The 22662-nt window shown below is 32.3% G+C and overlaps 4 protein-coding genes across 4 annotated transcripts; 3 read left to right on the top strand and 1 right to left on the bottom strand.

Annotated features, from left to right (window-relative positions):
• Positions 1–3254: 3254 nt before the first annotated feature.
• LOC117921624 (acid phosphatase 1-like) lies at positions 3255–4603 on the top strand. Its single transcript, XM_034839572.1, has 3 exons — positions 3255–3666; positions 3765–3974; positions 4345–4603. The coding sequence occupies exons 1-3, from the start codon at positions 3284–3286 to the stop codon at positions 4517–4519; spliced, it is 768 nt and encodes a 255-aa protein (XP_034695463.1). The 5' UTR covers positions 3255–3283; the 3' UTR covers positions 4520–4603.
• A 9187-nt stretch (positions 4604–13790) lies between these two features.
• Positions 13791–14496, top strand: LOC117921897 (protein YIPF6-like). The gene has a single exon (XM_034839842.1). The coding sequence runs from the start codon at positions 14065–14067 to the stop codon at positions 14494–14496; it is 432 nt and encodes a 143-aa protein (XP_034695733.1). The 5' UTR covers positions 13791–14064.
• A 12-nt stretch (positions 14497–14508) lies between these two features.
• LOC117922277 (protein YIPF6-like) lies at positions 14509–15132 on the top strand. The gene is made up of 2 exons (XM_034840349.1): positions 14509–14607; positions 14711–15132. The coding sequence occupies exons 1-2, from the start codon at positions 14515–14517 to the stop codon at positions 14969–14971; spliced, it is 354 nt and encodes a 117-aa protein (XP_034696240.1). The 5' UTR covers positions 14509–14514; the 3' UTR covers positions 14972–15132.
• Positions 15133–15151: 19 nt separating this feature from the next.
• Positions 15152–20198, bottom strand: LOC117922276 (ACT domain-containing protein ACR11). The gene is made up of 10 exons (XM_034840348.1): positions 19749–20198; positions 18432–18489; positions 18200–18337; positions 17908–18002; positions 17069–17153; positions 16898–16957; positions 16076–16131; positions 15759–15864; positions 15593–15661; positions 15152–15371 (listed from the first exon to the last, which is right to left on the bottom strand). Exons 1-10 carry the CDS (start codon positions 19892–19894, stop codon positions 15309–15311), a joined length of 876 nt encoding a protein of 291 aa, XP_034696239.1. The 5' UTR covers positions 19895–20198; the 3' UTR covers positions 15152–15308.
• Positions 20199–22662: the final 2464 nt, after the last annotated feature.

Genomic DNA, 22662 nt, shown 5'->3' with positions numbered 1-22662 from the left:
GAGTTATATTCTACTGTGTAGTTTATGAATTTGGCATCATTTTCTTTTAATGCTATGTTTGATTACTAGGAAAGCGAAGGAAAAAGAGATGTGTCAATTATACCACTACCCTTCATACGGAACATTAATATTATAATAGACTATACAAAATACAAAAATAAATAAATATTTTTAAATTATTATTTTTTAATAAAAATTAGAATAATTTAAATGAATTTAAATAGCACATAAAATAATTTGATAACTTTAAGTTTATTTATTATTATTTTTTTAAGTAGAGCTAAGTGTTATTAGGGAGAGCCACTGTCCCGGCTTTAAAAACTTAAAGTTATGAGGCCACTCATCAGATGAGGTAGGGAAAGGCCACACCCAAGGACAACTGCATATAGCTTTAAAGCTATACTTGCTCCTCTAAAAGATAATGACTTCCTGTGCTTGTACGGATCATTTTGTCTGCCATGAGACTGCTAGGTACCTACACCCTTTTGGCCAAAATACATGGTAAATGCAGCGGTATGTGTTTGTGGTTACAGGCCAAACTTGGTGGGAACTCACCGGATAAGGGAAGGAAAAAGGCAATATGGCTCATAAATTAGGAGAATTGCCTACCATTTTGTTCCATTTTTATCAATGATAACAAATGTAGATGAAATGTATTTACTATTAGATGAAATGTTGGAGAGTGTTCATTTCTCAATACCCTTGTTAAACTTTTAGGCTTTGAGTCCACGATGTATATTATGCCCTTTAACACTCTCCCTCAAGTACGACCCCATACCTGCATGTGGAGGGTTAGACAAACCAATGAGCAAACAACTGTACATAAATATGTGATGAGACTATAACACATGACCTCCCGTCAAACAAAACTCCAATACCATATAATAATTTTTGAATTATTTATTTCTCAAGTGTCTAACAATTTTGCATATTTTTCATCCTCTTTATTTTTATATTTATATGAAGTGCCAATAATATAACTCTCATCCTTTTGCTCTTTAGAAAATTTGTCATCACATCACTCCAATACAAATAATTTTTTCCATTCAATCTCATACTAATAAATTGAAAGGAATCATCTATTTCTCCAACCATGACGAATAATCAACAAACAATCACCAAACAAAAGAAAACATATACAAATAAAAAAAACACGAAATCAAATAATAACATCAAATAGGAAAAACTATGCGATCTCTCATGGTGAAGATCTACTATTAGACTGGCATAAAAAAAATAAAAAAAATAAAAAATTTGTGCTGCCCCCAGCCAGCATTAGGCCTGAATAGAGGCGAATTGGCAAATTATTTGCAACCCTCATCTCTCCTTGAAGTCATATTATTCCATTTAACCTCATTTTAGTCATATTTTTCATGATTCTTATAGTTATATTTGGTTATGGAAAGCACTATAAAAAGAAAAAAAATACTCAAGAAAATGACTTTATCATATTTGGTTGTACCATAGAAAACACCAAAAAAAATCAAATATAATTAAAATTTACTAGAAATTTATATATTTTAAATTATTTAATCTTTATATCAAAAATTTAATTAAGTAAAATATGTTTAAAGTAACATATAAAAATAATTTACATCGACTTCAAATCTATTTTTCTTTTTCTTTTTTCTTTTTTCTTTTTTTCTTTTTTTCTTTTTTTTTCTCATCTGTGGTTGACATTTGAAGAGTGGATGTGGTCCTTCATCTATGGCTTCTCCCATAGAGTACCTGCGAAAAGATAATAATTGCAGGAGTGGATATGGTCCTTCATCAGGCATGCATGCACTGATATCTGTATGTGGTCATAATCCAATCTTTATGGATCACTCATTGAATAAGGAAGGATAATCCCAATATGCAGCTTCATGGCTTCATGGTGAAAGCTTAGTTACTGCAGAAGGTAAAACAGGAGGCTGCAGAAACTAGGACTAATGGGAATGCAAATTAAAGGCAGACATAAGGACTACTGCACCACATTGTTCAGTTGTCTGGACCCTTGGCAATATGACAACATGATACACATATGGTCCAATAGTGCATGGATCTTTTGATTGCTCTCATTGAAGTTATTTCTTTGGTTCAAATCACCTGTTATACTCCATAGACCAAAATGATTTTACTTGTACTAGGTCATAATTATGTTAATTGTTGTTAATTCTATATGGAATAGCTCTCTTCCTATCTTCGTGTAAGAGTGTGTTTGGCAATATTCTATTCAAAATGTTTTTAGTAAAAGATTTTTTTTAAAAAAAGTGTTTTTAGGAGAATCACATATCAAGTGCTTCTTAAAGTGTGTTTGAGAATGATTTTAAAAAGTGTTTCTAGTATTTCTAATATTTGAATGATAAAAATTTTCAAATATTCAAAATATTAAAAGCGTTTCCTAGAATCACTATCAAACAAACTCTTAGCATTAAACGTGATTTTTCAACTTTTAAAAAATATTTTCTAAATTTTATCAAATGTCTAATGTTTCTTCAAAAATACTTTTTATACTAGAAGTGTTTTTTAAAAACACTACCAAACAAACTCTTAATATAAGAATGATCAATGCAGTGACACATGCCTATGAAAGTAGCTTAATTTGTTAATGATTCCACTAAAAATAATGGGAAAAAAATTCATAAGATATTGCAGCATGTTTCTCCATAATGCTTAATAGACCATAGTCCAATATGGAATACAGATTAAGAAGGATATGGATAGTTAGGATTTGTTTTAAAATGTTTTTGAAAATAGTTCTTGAAAAATGGTTTTTGAAAACAGTTTTAGAAAAACAATTGTTTGATGTTATCTAAAACAAAAAGTTTGTTTAGAAATTTGGAATGTTCTCGATGTCTCATGGGTTTCTAATATTTCTTAAAAATAACTTTTATTTATACTACTTCATTTTCAATCTTTCTCAGTAAACAATCTCATAAACTGAAACAATATAAAACAATTAAAATATATTATCTAAATCAACTCTCAAACACGTTTTACTATGAATAATTGACAATCAAACCTACTTTCATGTTTATTTATTTATCTATTTATTTTTTTTGTGTTCTCAACAACTAAACAAAACCTTTCTTAAAAGCAATTCTCAAAAGTAGCCTTACATTCCGTGCGACAATTAGTGATTATGGTCCACCACCAAGGTGAAGTACCCCACCTTACAATAATGCTCATCATTACTGCAGTAGATAGCTGAAGTAAACACCATCTCCATTTTCACTTGCTGGAGCCTATATAAATTCATGTAAATTGGGTGGTTTCTCCACGACCACCACAGTACTACAACATGGGAAGAGTGGCCCTGTTGCTCTTTCTTTTTGCCCTTACTGTTGAGCTTTCCTTGGGAATATCCCATGAAATCCACCTCCTCCGGCCACGACTTGCCTCCGGTGGCCACCCTGCTTCGGGTCTTTCCTGCCCGAGCTGGAGACTTGCAGTGGAAACCAACAACATTATAAACTGGGACACTGTTCCACAAGCATGTGAAAGCTATGTGGGGCATTACATGCTCGGCCACCAATACCGGCAAGACTCGAGAGTGGTGGTATATGAGGCAATTGCTTATGCTGAAAGCCTCAAGTTGGGTGGAGATGGCAAGGACGTATGGGTGTTTGATATAGATGAGACAACTCTTTCTAATCTGCCTTACTATGCTGAAAACGGATTTGGGTAACTTTAGCATCTACAAACATGAATATTCCTGATTTTTCTGGCCAATATTCATGTATGTGCTATGTTTTTACGTGAATCTTCTCTTGAAATTTCAGGGCTGAAGTCTTCAATTCGACGTCGTTCAATGAATGGGTCATGAAAGGGAAGGCACCAGCACTGCCGGAAAGTCTTAAGCTGTACAACAAGCTGGTGTCCCTGGGGATTAAAATTGTGTTCTTAACAGGAAAAGGAGAAGACGAGAGAAACGTCACAGTAGCCAATTTAAAGAAGGTGGGATACCATACTTGGGAGAAGCTCATACTCAGGTAAGCAAATAGTTAAAATCAAGGTCCAAATTGAGATCACATATAAGATAGGGTTGGAGGATCTAACAGTAAAACTCCCTTATGCCCTGCATTTTGGGTAGCAACCCCCATCAATGATGTTGATATGTGTCGGGCTGCGACAATGTTCACTCCTGGGAAAATAATGGCTCAAAAAGCAAAATCCTGATATAAGCCTCAAGATAGCTAGAAGCCTTGATGGTGTGACAATTTTCTTCACCCCATGACAGTGAATTGATTTTTAGATGAAATGAGTAAAGAAATGGACATTTTTGTTACTAAATATTAATTTTAGTATTTGATGATTTTATTTTTCTTTATTAATTTTTTTTTATTGTTGTTCTTGTTGTAGGAAATCATCTGATGAAAGTACAGCACTTGTGTACAAATCAAATCAGAGGAAAAAGGTTGAGGAGAGTGGATACAAAATAGTTGGAAACATGGGTGATCAATGGAGTGATATCTTGGGAACTAATAGAGGGAATAGGACTTTTAAGTTGCCTGATCCAATGTATTACATTGCTTGAAACTTTGAACAAGCTATTGTTATCACTTATCATCGTTGTTGTTTCCCTAGTTTATTAACAATAAGAATTCATGCTTTATCTCAACATTTTTTCCTTTTCTTTTTCTCAGTAAAAAATGAGAGGACAGGAATTTCCTTCTTGTTAAAGCCCAAAAAGCAAAATTATCCAAATATTATGTTTCAATCACCCCTAACAAGAAGATCACAAACAAAACGGAGAAACTTGCATTATGAAAGGAATATATGGAGAAACCTAAAATGCTCTTTTGGTGTAGGCATAGACGAGGAATGAAAGGAGAAACTCATTTAATGTAAAAAAGAAAAAAAATAGAGAAATTCATGATGTTTAAAGCAGAGAATGAAGAAACCTAAGTTACTACATTAGTTGATCCACATATAATTGCCAAAAATAAATAAATAAATAAAACACCCACAAAATGTTAGGGAATGGCGAAACATCGAAGGTTAGGTATTTAAAAAAATTCAAATCTTTTAAAATGGGAAATTAGTTAGAAACTAATGTGTTTAATATGGAGAAGAAAAGTTCTTATAAACTTCTCAATATAAAGATTGGATAGATGGAAAAGGAGAAAAAAAACTTCTCATTAGAGACTTGTCATGGTACCAAAGACATAAAAGCTCTCACAAAACTATAAATATGTCAACCTTGAGTTTATTAATCTACAATCAACAAATGATGAATTTTGCATCTCCCTTCTCTAGTATGTTCAACCAATCTTTACCTAACAAGCTAGGTCAAAGTAGTTATTTGATCTAGAAATCCCAAGATCTATTGGCAATTCAAGGACAAAATCTATATGGATTTACCAATGGTACAATAAAATGTTCTTCATAGTTTATTGATGTATTCTAGGCTCTTCTCATTCATGCAAAATCACACATCAAGAATATAAATTATGGCATCAATAAGATCAACCTGTAATAAGTTGTTTATCATCTTCAATATCTTAAGGACTACTTGTTGAGATGATAAGTTGTTCCATAAGTTTAGAGGTGTGGATCACCTTGGAGAAACCTTTTGCTTTCAATCAAAGGCAAGAGAGTGTTGCAACTGTATAGCCAACTTCAATCAATCAAGAAAAAGTACCCTTCAACACTGTCAAATTATTTTTGAAAAGGTAAAAAATATTGTTGACAATTTTGTAGTTATAGGCATCCTAGGGTTGGTAATGGGTCATGTTGTGTCATATTAAGACAAGAAATAGTGAAAATTTATTGAACTTGAATACAACCAATATAATAATTGTGTCCGAATGACTTGACACAAATATGGCTTGTGAATTATATAGATAATATGATTCATCCCATAATTTGTTTAATAAAAGGGTTAAGTTAAATTGTATATAAATTGACACAAATAACCCATTAACGCACATTATTCATACCATTATAACATGTTTCATCTATTTTAAATTTAAAATTTATAAATATATTATTTTGAAATCATTTTTAGTTGATTTAACTTTTCAATTTGAATTTTTAAAAATTTTAATTATAAGTAAAACAAAATTTAAATTTTATACTAGTTTTTTTATTTTATTTAATGTTTTACTTATAAAATATTTGAAATCCATATAACAAAATATATATATATACTGGGTTAGTTATTTAACTATATGTGACATTTATAATGAAAAAATAATTTTCATTATAGAAGCCCAATAAGGAAATTCCTATTTGGAAACCCCACTTGTTGTAGACCCTAGCACACTTAGAGGGAAAAGAAAGCCTAACACAATCAAGGGAAATGACTCTTCTTTGGTTCAAGAAATTTCTTAGATTTAGAGGTAAGTTTTTTTTTTTTTTTTTAATGGCTTTAGTTTTTGCAATCTTTTTTTTTTTTTTTTAATAAAAATGTATATATAATTAGATTTAGAAGTAGCACATGTTATTCTATGTGGTTTCCTTCACTTCTTGTTACCTTATAGTCATTTCATGGTAGTCCATTGTCACTCATTTGATATTGTTTTTGAGCCACCTTTGAAGATTCACTGTCGATGAATTTTTTATAGATCCCAAATGTGGCCTTAGTGGCACCCTAACATAGCTCACTTAGTTACATTTTAAGTCTAGCTCACTTAGTGGCACCTTAGCTTAGCTCTCCTAATGGCATATTAACTTAGTTAACTTAGTTGCATTTTAGGTTTAGCTCACTTGGTTGCATTTTAGATTTAGTTTAGTTAGCCTAACTCACATAGTTGCATTTTAGGAAATTTTTTAGTTGCATTTTAGTTAGCTGCACTTTAGGATAGTTCATCTAGATGCATTCTCAGTTATTTCCATTTCAGTGCATTTAAGGATAGTATTTTATATCACTTTGCATGGCTTATGCATGGAGCTTTGTTTGCGGAAGAAAAAATGAGACTTTTAAGGATAGAAGGGCTTCTCTTTGGTATACGGATCAACATTGAGATTTTGGTTAAGAGAAGACTCTCTTTGGAGGGCATTCATGCCATTTTGAGTTGGAGATTGAGAGGACTCTCTTTTGGAAGATTCCCTTTGGCAAACAACAAGGGTTTTTAGATCTTAGAGGAGATGAGACTCTCTTTTGGAAGTGGATTCACACAATATTAGAGATTTTAAAAATAAAAATAAATAAAAAGACTATTTTGATGAGGGGAAGGAGATTGGAAAGTAGAGATACCTGGATTGGTTTTGAGAGATTGATGAGGATCCTCTTATTTGATTGAGCACCTAAAAGCAAGACATGATATAACAAAGTCAGATTTAACTATCCCCTTGTTATCCCTTTTATGCATTGACATTAATTTGAGCATTCAACCCATATTTCTTGCATTGTACATGACTTGGATATATTAGGAGTTGCACAAAAGATACAAGTCATCAGTTCCTTGTAAATAGATAAGTTGTTTATAGTCAGTTCATGAATTTGAGCAATTTGGTAAAGACCATAGTGCACTGTCTCCTAATACAATGCCGTAAGTCAAATTTCAAAGAGTCTTCCTAATCCAAAAAAATCTTTAATGTTGTGTCCCTCGATAAGAGTCTTCCTCAATCTCTAAAACCAATCTACATCTTTGAAGAATCTTACATCTTTCCAAAAACTCAAGCCTTCCCATGTCGTGTACACTAGAGAATCCTCCTCAATAAGGTAACCATGTCTTCCTTAATCTCTAATCTCTATCTCCTCCAAAAAGAGTTCTATCTTTTCTGAAGTTTCCATTTTTCATAGATAGATGAAAGTCTTCCTTTCTTAAAATTTCTCCATGTTTTTAATCTTCTAAAAAGGATTACTTCCATCCTAAGTTTCCAATGTTTTCCCTTCCTAAAGAGACTCCTACTTCCTCTAAAAAAACTCAAATGTTGTGAATAAACCCTCATGCTATACTATGAAAACCATCTCCTCATCGAAGAGGTGTTGGGAACCCCAAATTACTTTGTTCCTATACCCTAGATCTCGTAGGGTGCATGCATCTATCCCTAAGCATCTCTAAACTATCGCATCAGAATAAAATGAAAATAAAAACCTTTATTAATTATAGATCTAAAGATATAGTACTCATACCTAGATCTGGATGTTCACAGATTAATTCATTGCGGTGAAAAACATGTCTTAATGGTCTGAAGGTCTTGTACACCCAATATCTTTAGTTCAATGACTCAAACCATGATCTTGACACTCTAAAGTGTGGGCATTGAAAGGAAGGAAGATATGACTCTCTCTCTCTCTCTAGAGGTGGAAGATGACCCTAACCAAAAAGTGATAGAAATCCTAATCCCTAAGGAGGTATTTATAGGGTTCCCCTATTGGAGTTAAATGACTTGAGCTCACCAAGGCTTAGGTCATGGGTCTTAATTGATTAATTAACTATATAGAACCATCTAATTAATCAATTAGCCTAATCTAGAGACCTTGTTAACTATGCCTTGTGCAACCTTGCGTAATTACCATAACACCCTTATGCAAAAGAGTGAACCTAGAGCCAATCCAACTTTCATAAATTGTGTCATCATAATATATGAGTTTAGAACGGAGACCATTGAAACTCATAGAAGTACTGGCTCCCTCAAAATCCAATTCTAAATTTGATTCAACATTCCACTAAAGAGAATCAACTACACTCCAGTATCCTAAGTAAATAACAACGAGACGAAACTCGGGTTCGTGACCTACTATCCACTGCATGCAAACTCTCCATGAACTAATGTTTGTAATCTAACAAGGCAGTGCTATCACCTATTAAGATTACCTCTTAAATCCTTGAGTTATAGATTCCACTTATTATGTAATCAATTGACATATTGTAGCTCTAATGAGCATATGTCAAATTTCACCAATGGAATTACTATGACCACAAATTTATGATCACATGTCCTTTGGATCACTCAAGGGGACACATTGTCTCAATCCATGAGATGTCATGGTGCTTCTATTGAGAATACCTATTGCCACCAATCTCCATCAATAGTGACCCAATCAATAAGGATATATGACCACTTTGAGATCTCACCCATAGGTTAAAGCCTCCTATTGATTTTCGCACATACTAAATATCATTTCAAAGTTGAGATTCTATGCAATATAGTAGCTTGGTGAATCATGAAAATTGCTAACCTTGCATCATGATTCACCAAAAGTTTTGTCTAGTGTGCATCACATACACTAGTGCACTCACTATGGGAAACTCATCTTGATGGCCAAGACAAGCCATCCCTATAGGAGAGACATGGCTAACATTATGCAGATAGGAATATCCATAGTTTTAGAGATTTTCATAAAGGAAGATTCTTTGGATACTCACAGTTGCCATAGAATTTTGAGAAGAAGATTCTTATTGGAAAGGGAATTCACGTTACATTAAAGGGAAATTGAGATTGAGATATGGAAGGCATATATGACATGGAATTTTAGGAAGGTTAGGACTCTTAGAGAGGATGATTGACATAGAGATTGGAATACACCATATTGACTTGGATTTTGATAGGACTCTCTTGGTCCACAACTGCTCATAAGGAAAGAAAAGATATTGATTATGGAAAAAGGGATTTGGATAGTGTAGGATTCTTCTTTAAGGAGTTTTTGAAGATTGAGGAGGGGATTTTGATTCACACCATATCGACATTGGAAGTGTCCACAACCTTGGAGTGGGGAAATTAGATAGGAAACTCACAAATTGGGATTTTTATTTTTTTTTTTAAGGGATTAGGCCATTAAAGGAGGGGTTGCCACTTGAGATACACAACTATCATTTGGATATATGAGATTAGAGTTTTTAAAGGAGATGGGACTCTTCTATGTTCACAATTTATAAGTTAACAACCTTGAGAGAGGGACCTAAGGTTGCCACCAATTGAGAGTGAAGAAAAAAGAAGTCTTAAAAAAAGCAAGAAGAAATCAAGTTTTATCTTTTCTAGAGGAAAGGTATGTTCTTCAATTCTCTCTACATCTTGATTATGATCATCTCTCCAACTTTTTCTTCTCCGTTCATCTTACTTAGATATAGGAATTCTATTTGATTGGTGTAGATGCATAGGTCATAAAGATTGTTAGGAATTTTTTAAAATTACTTGATGTTGTAATTTGAGAATTTTTTATAATTACATATTGTTGAATGTTTATGAGTTGATGAAAATTGTTTGTTGTTCAATGCTTGAGAATTTTGATAATTCCATGATTGTTGATTGCTTGTTGATGGTTAATAACTATATGTTATTGATTGTTAGATAATTGTTGATGATTACATATTGATATCTGCTTATAAATTGTTTGTGATTGCATGAAGATTATTGATATTATATGTTGTTTGATGTATGATTGAAATTACATTTAGGATCAATTCTTCCTTCTATTTTTTTTTTTTTTTAGTTATTTATTCTCACTTGGTTCAAGCCATTCGAAAAAAAAAATATCATGATAATTGGCTTTGTATGAATTTGATATTTGTTTTGGTTCATTCCTATTTCGATTTTTCTCTTTAGGTAAATTAATGTTTGTGATTCACCTCCTTACACTTACACTTTCACTCACTGATTTTCAGCACACACTAAAGTTTATCACTTCATTTTAGTGCACACGCACACACACTTTCTTCCTTAGTTGTGTTCTTACTCTTGTTTTTGTAATTTCGTGTGACCTTTGTGATTATTTTTTTTAAAATTGCTTTTTAAATTGTTTTCCAATTATAATTGACTCACAATCCATTTTTAACTCATCTTTTGGCATCTCTAAGTTGTAAAAAACAAAAACAAAAAAAAATCTTTAAAAAATATATGTTAATATGTTTCAATTGGTATGCATTTTTCTTAATGATATTCATTTTTTTTTCTTATTCCAAACAAACTGAAATGATTCTTCGCCTCGATGAGCTTACTAATATTCATATGACATTAAGGATGCATAAATTTAATTCATGTATAATAAATAGGGGCTTGATGAGGCCTACATACATTCAACTTTTCAAAAATCTACTGACTTGAAAAATTGAAACTAAATGACTTATGGTTTTTATAAAATTATTTTCATGCTTGGAACATATTCATAACCTTTTAAACTTATTAATTAAATTTAATTTGGGTTCAAAATCTTTTTTTTTTTTTTAATGAAGAGATTTAAATTAGTTTTTATACAGGTTTAGTTTTAACCCTATTTTGGATACTTGAATTGATTTTGCAAAAATCAATTATTTTTCAACTCCTTTAATTTTTTCCAATACTTTTTCCTTAATCTACACTTCTCAAAGTTAATTTTAGGACCATGTTTCATTGAAAGTCGATTCCTTAAGTGGAAGAAAAAAAACACTTTTTCTTACACCTATTGCACTGACCTTGTTTTGTAGTCAGGGGTTGTTTGGCTTAATTTAAAAAATTTCTATGTGATTTAATCATGCTTCTATTTTTCCTGTAATATAAACATGTTGAATGTATTGTACATTTTTTCCTTGATTTTATCATGTTTTTAGGTTAGTCAAATAAATCCATTTTGATATGCTATTGAAATTTGCCTTATTTCTTACCAATGTGCTTATAATTAAATATGGTATTAAATTATACTATTTAATGATTTGGCATTTTGGGTTGTAATTTAGACACATAGGAGATGTTGTCCAATTTTTTTTATGGTGAAATTCTATTTCTAGATTTTTTTTTTATATATATAGGATTTATTTTACAAGTGTCTTTGTTCTAACCAATGTTGAATGTTATGTGGAATGATGCTAATTTATTTTAATTTTGGTATTAAACAAGACATGACTAATTTATTTGGTCAATTGGAACGTCTTCTAGACTTGTTAAGGATGGTGTAGAATTTTTATTTTAGTGAAATACCACATTTGCATATTTTATTTGGATTTAGTTTGCAAGTGTCTCTGTTCTACCTTGTTACTGAAAATCTTATTTAATATTGATAATTTAGCTTCCTTAGGCACATACCCACCAAGGCAACACCAAGCAAAGCTAATTTATTCCAAAATAAAATGATGACCAAGAATAAAGCAATAAGTGAAGAAATAAATATAAATAAATAATAAAAATAAAAAACTAAAGGAGAAAAAAGAAAATATAAACCTCTAAAGAAAAAGCCCTATTTGAAAAAGTCCCAATTCAAAATTTGTAAAGTTTCAAGAAAGAAATAATTAAATAATTTATGAAAAATAAAGAAGAGTGATGTGGTATTTATAGGCTTAGAGTGTGTTTAGCAGTTTCTACTAGAAATGTTTTTAGTGAAATTATTTTCTCTGAAAGTGTTTTTAAGAGAATCACATATAAAGTGTTTCTTCAAAAAAAACACTATAAGTAAATTTTCAACACTACAAGTGATATTTTATATTTTTTAAAAAAAATTCTAAAATTTGGCAAATATCTATTTTTTTTCAAAAACATTTTTTGAGCTAAAAGCGTTGTAATCCCATGGAACACAACGAGGACATTATGTCTGCATGGGGAGAGGGGAGGGGGGAGGGGGGTGGGGGTGTTTGTAACATCTCACATCGGATAGGAGAGAAAGTTTATGAGTATGGACTCCTCCTAATCTTATAGATACGTTTTAAAGTTGAGGGTCCCTTTGGGTCCAAAGTGAACAATATCTATACGGTTGGGAGTGAGTCGACATTAATGACTTTAAATACAACAATATCACATATTATATTATAAGATATATTAAATTTTGACATTTATCATGTTTGTTTTTTTCCATGACACATATCAAAAGGTTCCCATATAAAAGAAAAAATAATCTTGTGATAAATTAAAAATCATAATAATAAATTAATTAATTAATTTTGATGATTAAAATAGTAAATAATATAATTATCATGATTAAATAATTCATGGTAATTAAAATAATGATAATTATTGTCATAAAAATAATCAATCTCTAGAAAGTTACGAGATGATATCAAAACAAATTTTTTGACCCTATAAATGGAATTCTCCTCTCTTTTCATATGCCAATTTGAAGAGTAAAGAAGAATTTGACAAATTTCTTGAAGACTTGAGCTTGGTTAGCAACTATTTTTTCAAAACAATTTTTCTATTTGAAAATAATTTTCTATTCTAGTAATTAGAAGACTATTTCATTTTTTTCTTTTACAAAAAATGTAGTATTTTTAGAGAACATTTTATAGTTGCTTTTATGTTTTCTTATGATTGTTTTAAAAAATAATTATATGAGCATGGAAGATGATTATAAATAAAACATTATATATATAAAAAAATTAAAACATATTTAAAGGCATAGAAAACAAGTCAAGATCATTTCAAATCCCAAACATTTTTTTGTTCTATAAAAACAATCTTTTGTTTTATAAAACATTAAAAAACAATTTTCAACCATTGTTTTCAAAAATAATTTTTTAATAGAGTCTTAAAGATTTTTTGAAGATTTAAAGATTTCTTGAAGTGTTTATTTAAAAGACCACTTCCATCCAAAGTGAAAACATTGTTTGAAGGCATTTCTGTCTTTTTGTAGGACATATTAAGATTGTTCCCAATTTCATATAAAGAGAAATCTAAATGCATCCATTCAATCTTTCAATTTTTTGTTTTTTAAAAATAAACTCTATGTATGAAATTATCAAAATACCCTCTTTGTTTACCTCTGAAGAAAATGATCAAGAAAAAAAGAAAAGAAAAGAAAGAAAATGGAGAAGAAATAGAAATAAGATTTTGCATATATATATATATATATATATATTCACTTTTTAAAAAAATTACTTGCCCTTTTAAAAGAGAGAAAATTTGGATTTGTGGTGAAAAATGAAAAGAGAAGAAAAGAGGGTATACGTCCGAAAATTGAGCTTCCAATCACTCTTTTCCATGAATCCATGCATGAATACTAATTAAGCCAAGTCTTCTCCACCCCCTTTGCATCCATCTTTCTCTTATCCCTTCCCTCCTTCCTCCTCTATTTTCTCATGGCCGCCATTCATCATCAATGATTCAATCTTCCCCATTCTTATTATTTTTCTCATTTACTTTCTTATTTCTTTTAGGGTTTTGACATAAAATAATCCATATATACTTTGATTTTCCCAGAAAACTGTATCTTCTTATCCTCCATGTATCATGGAAAACAACTTTGAGAACCCTTTCCATGGAGACAGTCAAGTTGGACAGGCGGTTCTGGAACCAACGAGGCGGTCTAGTCCACGAACACCGCCATTCCCCTATTCATCGCTGCCTTTTGCTTCATCCAACGCTAAGTCTCCAACACCCAGCCCTAGCCCGGTTGTCATTCCACCGGGTCACAACATTGTGGCACCAACCTTAACTGAGCCGGTCTGGGAAACCGTACAGAGGGACATATCGCGAATTCTGAGCAATTTGAAGCTTGTTTTGTTCCCTAATCCTCACCGTGAAGACCCCGGGAAGGCCTTGAGGGATTGGGACCTCTGGGGGCCGTTCTTCTTTGTCATCTTCCTCGGTCTCACCTTGTCCTGGTCTGCATCCATAAAAAAGGTGAGTACCATGCCTTCAGAAATGGCGAAAATATCTTGAGTGAGATTCTGACTACCTATGTCGTTTATTTTCCAGTCCGAAATTTTTGCTGTTTCATTTGCACTGCTTGGAATCGGTGCAATCGTTCTTACATTGAACGTCCTCCTCCTGGTATGTAGATTTTAATATTTTCGCAGACCCAAGCTTTCACCATTTGTTTTGAGAAGAAAAGCATACACAAAAGATATGTAACCTTCATTCTTGTAAATAACAGGGAGGGAAAATAATCTTCTTCCAAAGCCTCAGCCTTCTGGGCTACTGCCTGTTTCCTCTGGACATAGGAGCCCTGATTTGCCTGTTCAAAGGCCATTTCATAGCAAGGATGATTGTCGTGTTTGTTACCATGTTCTGGAGCTCTTGGGCTGCCTATCCATTCATCAGTTCTGCTGTCACCCAGAAGAGAAAGGCACTCGCCCTTTACCCTCTCCTCCTCATGTATGTTTCTGTCGCTTTTCTGATCATCGCCACCAGCTAATCTGTACAAAGATTGATTCAACCAACACAGCATGTACACTAGCAGCATGCCAGCATGTATACTAGCAGCATGCCAGCATGTATACTAGCAGCATGTGTACTTCTCGTAGATTATCCTTGTTTTGTATATTAATTTGAAAGAAAAACACTGATGAACCATAATCATCGACCTGCACTCATATTGAATCAACAGTCTACATAGTTATTATTTTATAAGAAGATTCTTATTGTAGAGTTCTCCACATATACTTAAAAATGGGCAATGACTACAACAATCACATGATCCTTGGAATGAGTTAGTTGTAATCAGTCTTGAAGGTGATTTCGCCTAGAATGGCTCAAAAACTTGCCTCCTCTGTTGATGGTCGCCTCAAGAAATACCGTAAACTATTAGCAAGAACCTGCCAAGTTTGGTAGTGTTAAAATTCTGCAACATGGAGATGAATGTTCCTAAACAAAACCAACCCTCAGCTCAGCTCAACTACCAAACTCAACTCTGTTATATTGTATTTTCTTTAACCATCTTAACTAGTTTTAGTCTTTAATCATAACTATTAGACTAGCAAGGCTGTTTTTTAGCCTTGGAAGACAGTTTGAATCCCCCTCTGATTGCTAATTTTACCTGTTGGAGAGGCTTGATGATGGCTTTTCCACGGTAGCTGACATGAAACTTTGCCTTGGCCAACAAACCCTAGAAGTGGAAACAAAAATTTGATGATAAATTAGTAAATTTGGGCTATCCTCCTTTAATGACCTGAAAATTGCAGCACGTACAAAGTGACTATTACCTCAGTGTCAAACTCTCCTGATTCAACATCTATGTTAATGTCAGTGATGCTTTTTACAAGATCCACCAGTAATCCAGGGCGATCTGCAGTTTCCACACAAAGCAAGCTGCAACAAGGATAAGAACTAAGTTACTATTTGCCTGCTGATCAAGGCATTGTCCCACAACATTAGGAGGGAAGTGTCATGTGGGGCTTCAACCTCAACAATTATTTTCAAATGTGGGGCACTGAATAGGTGGCAAGAGTCCCATCATATTGAGAAATAAACCAAAACACAAGTCCCATCAGATTGTGAAATATAACAAAACAAGCATTACCTTCGGTCAGGACCATCATCATTAACACTTATGTGGGTCGCTATGTCCACATCAACCTGATGAAGCCAAACACAACAGAAGAAGTACATGGATAAGTAAATGCTATCTTTAAAGGGAAAGAAAATGTTTGCATCAGCAACGAAGTGCAAGTCTGAGTGGATATGTGATTGCTGTCCACTTGGGATGCATAATAAAGAGTCAAAAGTTCATCTCTAAAAAGCAAAACAAAATCCAATAGGGAGATCCCTTTTTCACACACTCCCTTGATAATTGGAACATATATTGTAAATTACAGAATAAAGAAATAGCAATCAGTGTATTCTCAAATCAAGGTCACTATTGGGAATCTGACATATTTTCTTTGATGGATATCGAATCAATCCATTATAAATCATGTACATGTAAATGGAAGGCAGAAACTGATTGACAGAGAAATATTCTCCTACATCTCTTATTACCAATAAATTTCAAAGCCTACCACCCCCAATAGAGAAGACAATGGAGCCAAGCCCCTCAATAGGGATATTTTAACCACCATACCCATGGCTGGGAATGCAAGCTTTGCGAGATGAAGTTCACAGACTATAACAATCATCAGAGCACCACACACATAAGTGCAAGTGCTTGAGCAGACGTGTGTGCCAAGAAAGTAGCATTCATTACCAAGTGCTAGTGGTTTATATCACACACATGATAGCATACATCTCAACTGATGGCTAAACATCATAATATGATTATTCTGGGTGAAGTGTTGTCTTAAAACAATAATGGTCCACCATTGTGATAAGTAAAATTTTTACGAATGAAAAATAAAATCAGAACCTGTTGTTTTGGTGGTGTAATTCCAAAGGCTACTCCCATAGCTAACTGCTCGCTTGATTCCTGGACCATAAATTCAGAAAATTTAAGAAACTTAAAAAGAGAGCAAATCTTACAAGAGATCTCTATCAAGGGGCATGTCAAGCCAAGAAACAAATATTTACAAAGGAATACCGGATGATACTGAAGCATATTGTTTATAATCGTCAAACGAATTGCCTCAAGCAACTCAGGATCCTCAACTTTTCTACCAGTATCACTGCAAACAACGACCAGCACTAAATTGACCAGAATCAACAGAAAACATCAATCACACAACCTCATTTAAAATGCTTGTGAAAAAACAATGTCCAAAATATGAAGGTAAATCATATTTTCAGAAATTCTTTTTGCAAAGTCATTTCAGGGAACAAGGACCAGGTCTAAATCGACTAGAACCATTGGAAAACATACATTACATGAATTGATCTGAGATGCTTTTGAAAAATTTGGCATTCAACTATGGAGGCATATTGTGTTATGAAAAACACATTTGCAATGTAAATTCCGGAAACTACCACATTTTCGTTATCATCAATAGAAGTATATCACTATGCTTTGAGGTGCTTTTATAGTTTAAGAGTCTAGTTAATGCATTCAAGTATCTCCAGCCTAAGGAAATTCAGTTTTAAGATAAGCTAATAGAGGTTTATGTTTGAGAATGACAGAGGTCTAAACTTCCGAGTAAAATGAAATGTGCTTAACTAGTTAAAAATTAATATCGTATCTTTGAAGGAGAGTCAAGAAGAAAATTCCTTAAAAATGGCAGTATTCCAGTAACAGATCATTGACAGAAAAATAGATGCTAGAGAACTTAACAAGCTTATCTACAATGCAGAAAATAGGTAAAACAAAAAAATGGTCATTAGCAACAAAATTGGGAGATATCAGTAACAAGGTGGAATGAAAGAAAAGAATTGATAGATATGGGAATTGAAGCAAAAATGCATCTAAATTTTACTGCACGGACTTACGCTTTGGTGATGGCAAATGTGTTGTGCTTTCCCGAAGAATCCAAAAAGACATTTGCTTTAACAACATTCAGCCCTAGATTTTTAAGTGCATTCATCTGCAAGCAATTTAAAAAAGCTAGATGATGTATCAGAAATCCTATTGTAGAAAGATAAAGGTAATCAAACTGAGCCGAAGACAAAGGAACTCACAGAACCAATAATTTCCTTTTCTGGGTATGAGTCAATAAAATGGAAGAAGCAAAAAATTAGACAAACAAAAATATCTGATCCAGAAATGTAAAAGTTATTATACAGTGTCGAGAAGCGCTCCCAAGCGATCACCAAAAGTTATCTCCACAATAGTTGCATTTGGATCCGAGTCTTGATCTATTATAACTTTGGGAGTGGGAATTGCATCAGTATCATCATAATTTCCATCTGGTTTCCCATCCTGTTCCACCAGTCCAACAACCAAAGACAAAAAGAAATAAGAAGAATTTGACACTCAATGACAACCCATAACATAAATTGGAATCATTTGATACCTTCAAAGCTGTTGCCGATGATGCCCTTGGAGTGATTGTAGACACGGAAGAGGACAGCCTGAAAGCAAACCACACATACTTTAGTAAGGGAAATGACTTAAGAGTAAGGTACTTAGACATATTACACATTCTCAATGCCAAATGGAACAAATGCACATAAACCAAAATTATCCAATCAACGAAAGAGAGCTAGCCTATAGTTGTATCCAAGTATGCCAAAACCCATTTGGGGGATACCGTAGTAATTTTTATTTCATATTGATTTGATTCCAAGGATGATATTTACATCTACAGAATGAAATAGCATATGCTCAAACAAGCAAACAATAACCATCCGTCTTTTCTTATATTAAAGAATCGTAAATATTTTTTAGATGCAACTTAAATAAGAACTATTAAATGTAGCATCAACACATTTATAAGATATTCTTGATACCTAGATGAACCAGATTCATGGACCAATAACATCCAACAAAAATTTACTATTCTAACAATATGCCATTTTTCAAACTCTGTTTCACCCTCAGAACCATCAATCACAAAAAGTCAATAGATGAGCAACACAAACCCATTCTCTACGTTTACGTCTATATCCACAAATAAACACCAAAAAGAAACTGACAGTATCATATCATTCATTGGGCCTGCCATTCAGCTTTAGGAATCTCCAAAAACACAGTATCTACCAAAGGCAGTCAGCCACTATTCTCAGCTGACTGCAATTTTCTGGCTCTCCAAAGTGGCACTTAAATCATAAAAACAAATTTGGGAGAAGGGATATGATATGAAAAGGCAAGCATTTGTCAATAATGGAGCACAAGGCAGTTTACAGTCAAGTTCATGAAAAACACCAAGGCTCAGGGAGGCAAAGACATAGCACCCATTGATTCTATCTCTTGAAATACGTGCATCCATCAATATCTATTGCATCAATTCATCAAAAAATCACAAAAATGGTCTATAATTGTAAACTTTAATCCTACTGAGTATCATACTTCCAATTAGATCATAACCCATACAAGAAAAAAGAAACATCGGTGTGTTATTAATCTTTTCCAGCATTTATATCAGTTTTTTACCAAAATCCACTAGCCAAATATAGAAACACACAAGATCTCATCAACATGATGACAATAGTGCTATAAATTATGAACCCATCCTCAATATAATCCAAGTCGTTAAACCAGAACAGTAAATACCCAAACCCCAATTAAAAAGGGAAACAATAAATACCCAGAAAATGGAGGAAACTACACTTCAAAACTGAGCATTACATCAAAAGAAAACCCAGAAAAGAGCCCAAAAAAATTAGCATACCTTCCCTTAAGAGGAACACAAGGAGGATGGAAATCCCATCCAAAGGAGACTCTACGGATGCAAAGCAGAGGGTTTTCAAGGGCCTTGAGACTGCTATGACTGGAGTTGACTCCAACACACCCAGAAGAAGCCACGGGCAAAGCCATTTGCAAGTTCTGCACCAAACCCAGAAAAATTTGATACTTTTTTCCTCAATTCAGAAGGGGTTCAAGAGGAACACTTCAAAGGGTCAACAAAGAGCTTGGGTATGGGGGTTTTTGTCCTAGGAATCTCAGCCATGCCACATGAGTCATGAGAGATGAGTTTGTGACACTTTTTATCATGTATTGGTATTATCTAATCATCTGCAACTGAATGGATGCTGGCAACATCTTTGCCATCCATTGGAAAACAGTGACACCTTTGGTCAGGGATGGGCACCATATCTCCCTTTTTCATACCCAGCCAAGACTCGTCTCTGGAAGGGGCCACATCTTCTAAGATCTAGGCTGAGTGGTTAGGTGGATTTTTCCTAATTGTTGGTGAGGGTTGGGCTATTTATTATCTCCAAAAAAGTACACATCAATATTTTTCCTTTTATAGATAATAAATATTAAATTTATTTTTAAAAATAAAATAAAATAAAAACATGTTTTATTGTAATATGACAAAAATAATAATAATTTTTTCTTTTTTGTGATTTTTTAACAATTATAGAAAAATTTTGATATTTATAAGTGGAAAAAAAAATATGTTACTCATTATTTCATTCAAATAAAGGTATAAATATAATACTAAAATATACTATTCCACACTATAACCCAATCCTTAATGCTATATTTGGTTCCCCAAATCCAATCCTTAATGCTATGTTTGGTTTTCGAAACCCAATCCTTAATATTATGTTTGGTTTCCGGAAAGCATTAAGGAAAGAAAAAAAAATACTAAGAAAAATAGTTTCTAATATTTGGTTTCATTACTGAAAATATAAATAAAAAAAATCAAATATAATTAAAATTAATTAAAATTTTATGTATTTTAAAATTATTTAATCTTTATTAAATAAAGAAAAATAAGTTAAATGAGTTTGAAAAAATATTTTAAAATAGTTTATTGATTTTGAATCTATTTTTTATTTTACTTTTTTACTTTTTCTTTCCTTTGCATTTTCCCAAAATTTTCAAAAACCAAATATAACCTAAATATTAGATCTCAATCTTTTTTGTTATTAAAGAATATTGGTATGTTGGTTAAAGGTCTTATTTTAATATCTAGGAAATTTTTTTTTTTAATAGACTTCATCCTAATTAAAAATTTTAATATGTTTTGTGACTTTTTTTTTTTCTCATTTTCTTCTCCTCATAAAAAGTAAAGAATTGAAATTATGTAAATTTCTATATAAAAAAAAAAAATCTAAAGTATAAATAAGCATCAATAAAAGAGAAAAAATAATTAAAAAATTAAATTTTTTTATTTGGTTTATCATAGATAATATAAAATAAAATAAAAGCGTAAGGAAAATTTTTTAGAAGACAAAATAATGAAATAGTTTTAAAATAATTATTTATTTTAAATTTTTTTAGTTTTACTTCACCTTATTTCCTTCCTATTTACTTTTCTTTTGCACATTTCCTTATATCTTTCCATATCCAAATGAAGTGTTAGGCTATGTTTGGGAGATAGAAAATATGACAGAAAGACCAAAAAAAAAAAAAAAAAGGATGTTAGGCTTTGGCAAATTTGGATCTATTTGATAATTGTTTTTTAAAATAGCTATGAGATGTTTTGTAAAAAAAAAAAAAAAGCTTATTTGAAAACCTAAAATATTTTTAACCTATTTTTAAATATGTTTTAAAAATAATTTTTATGTTTAGTGTTTCATTTTTAATAATTATCATTATTTTTTAAAACAAAACAAATGAAAATAATATAAAACAACTAAAAGACATTTTATGAAAACATCCTATTTTCTATTGTCAAAAATAGAAAACAAAAATAATTTTCGGTTTTCAAACATATTTGCCTAATTTTTTTATTTTGGAGAATAGAAAACTGTTGTTGCCAAACAGGTCCTTTATATTGTATTTTCTTTTTTGCATATAAACCATGAAGAATTTAAAATTACATAATGGTTTGTTGGAATCTTGAAAATTTAAAGTAAAGAAAATTGAATGAAAATAAATAATAAAAAGTTTAAACCAAATTTAAATATAATGAATTTCTTTCATAAGGCTTTTTGTAGACCCCTTCAAAAACCAATAGTTTTTCTTTCGTTTTTGGGACCACCCGAGAGAGTGAGATTTTTCCATGTTTTTTTTAAATGGAGGGAACCTCTGGAGAAAAACCAGCTGCATGGACGTGTGGCAGGGAGCATGGCCGGCCATGGTGGTGGTTGAAGATGACATCTCCCCTGAGCAATGCACAATGGAGCAGGTGATGGCTTGTGAGGGAAGACAGGAACAGGGGTGGGAGATATTTAGCTAAAAGATTTTCCTTTGACTGAGGGGGGGGAATAAACGGTTTTTTTTTTTTTTTTTTTTTTTTTCGGGTGAGTTTGAGAGAAAAAAAATGGAAGGAAGGCTAGGAGATGTTTTGGAGTGAAGATTTCTGAAAGATATTTTGGAGAAAGGGGATTTCTTTAGCTAGGCGAGCAAGTTTTTCAAAAAAAGGACATTATGAGGAATTTTTAGGAGTCGTTTGGTTTGAAAGAAAAGAACTTGAGGGAAGACGAGAGTGAGCTTTTCAAGGACTGTGAGAGGAGAGCAGGGGAGGAATCGTCCAGGTTTGATCATTCATTTCCTTATGTTCTTCATTTTTCTTTCATCTTATGTTATTTTGATGATCATACTAAGTTTCTTGCTGACGTTTGGATGCTTGCTTTGATCCTTTAATGTGTTAAACCTACTTCTTGTTTTTGTTTGTTGGGTCTCTGTTT

Source organism: Vitis riparia, chromosome 9, assembly GCF_004353265.1.
Source record: "Vitis riparia cultivar Riparia Gloire de Montpellier isolate 1030 chromosome 9, EGFV_Vit.rip_1.0, whole genome shotgun sequence".
Lineage (NCBI taxonomy): Eukaryota > Viridiplantae > Streptophyta > Magnoliopsida > Vitales > Vitaceae > Vitis > Vitis riparia.
Note: the sequence above shows the minus strand (reverse complement) of the source record. Positions and strands in the feature narration are given on the sequence as shown.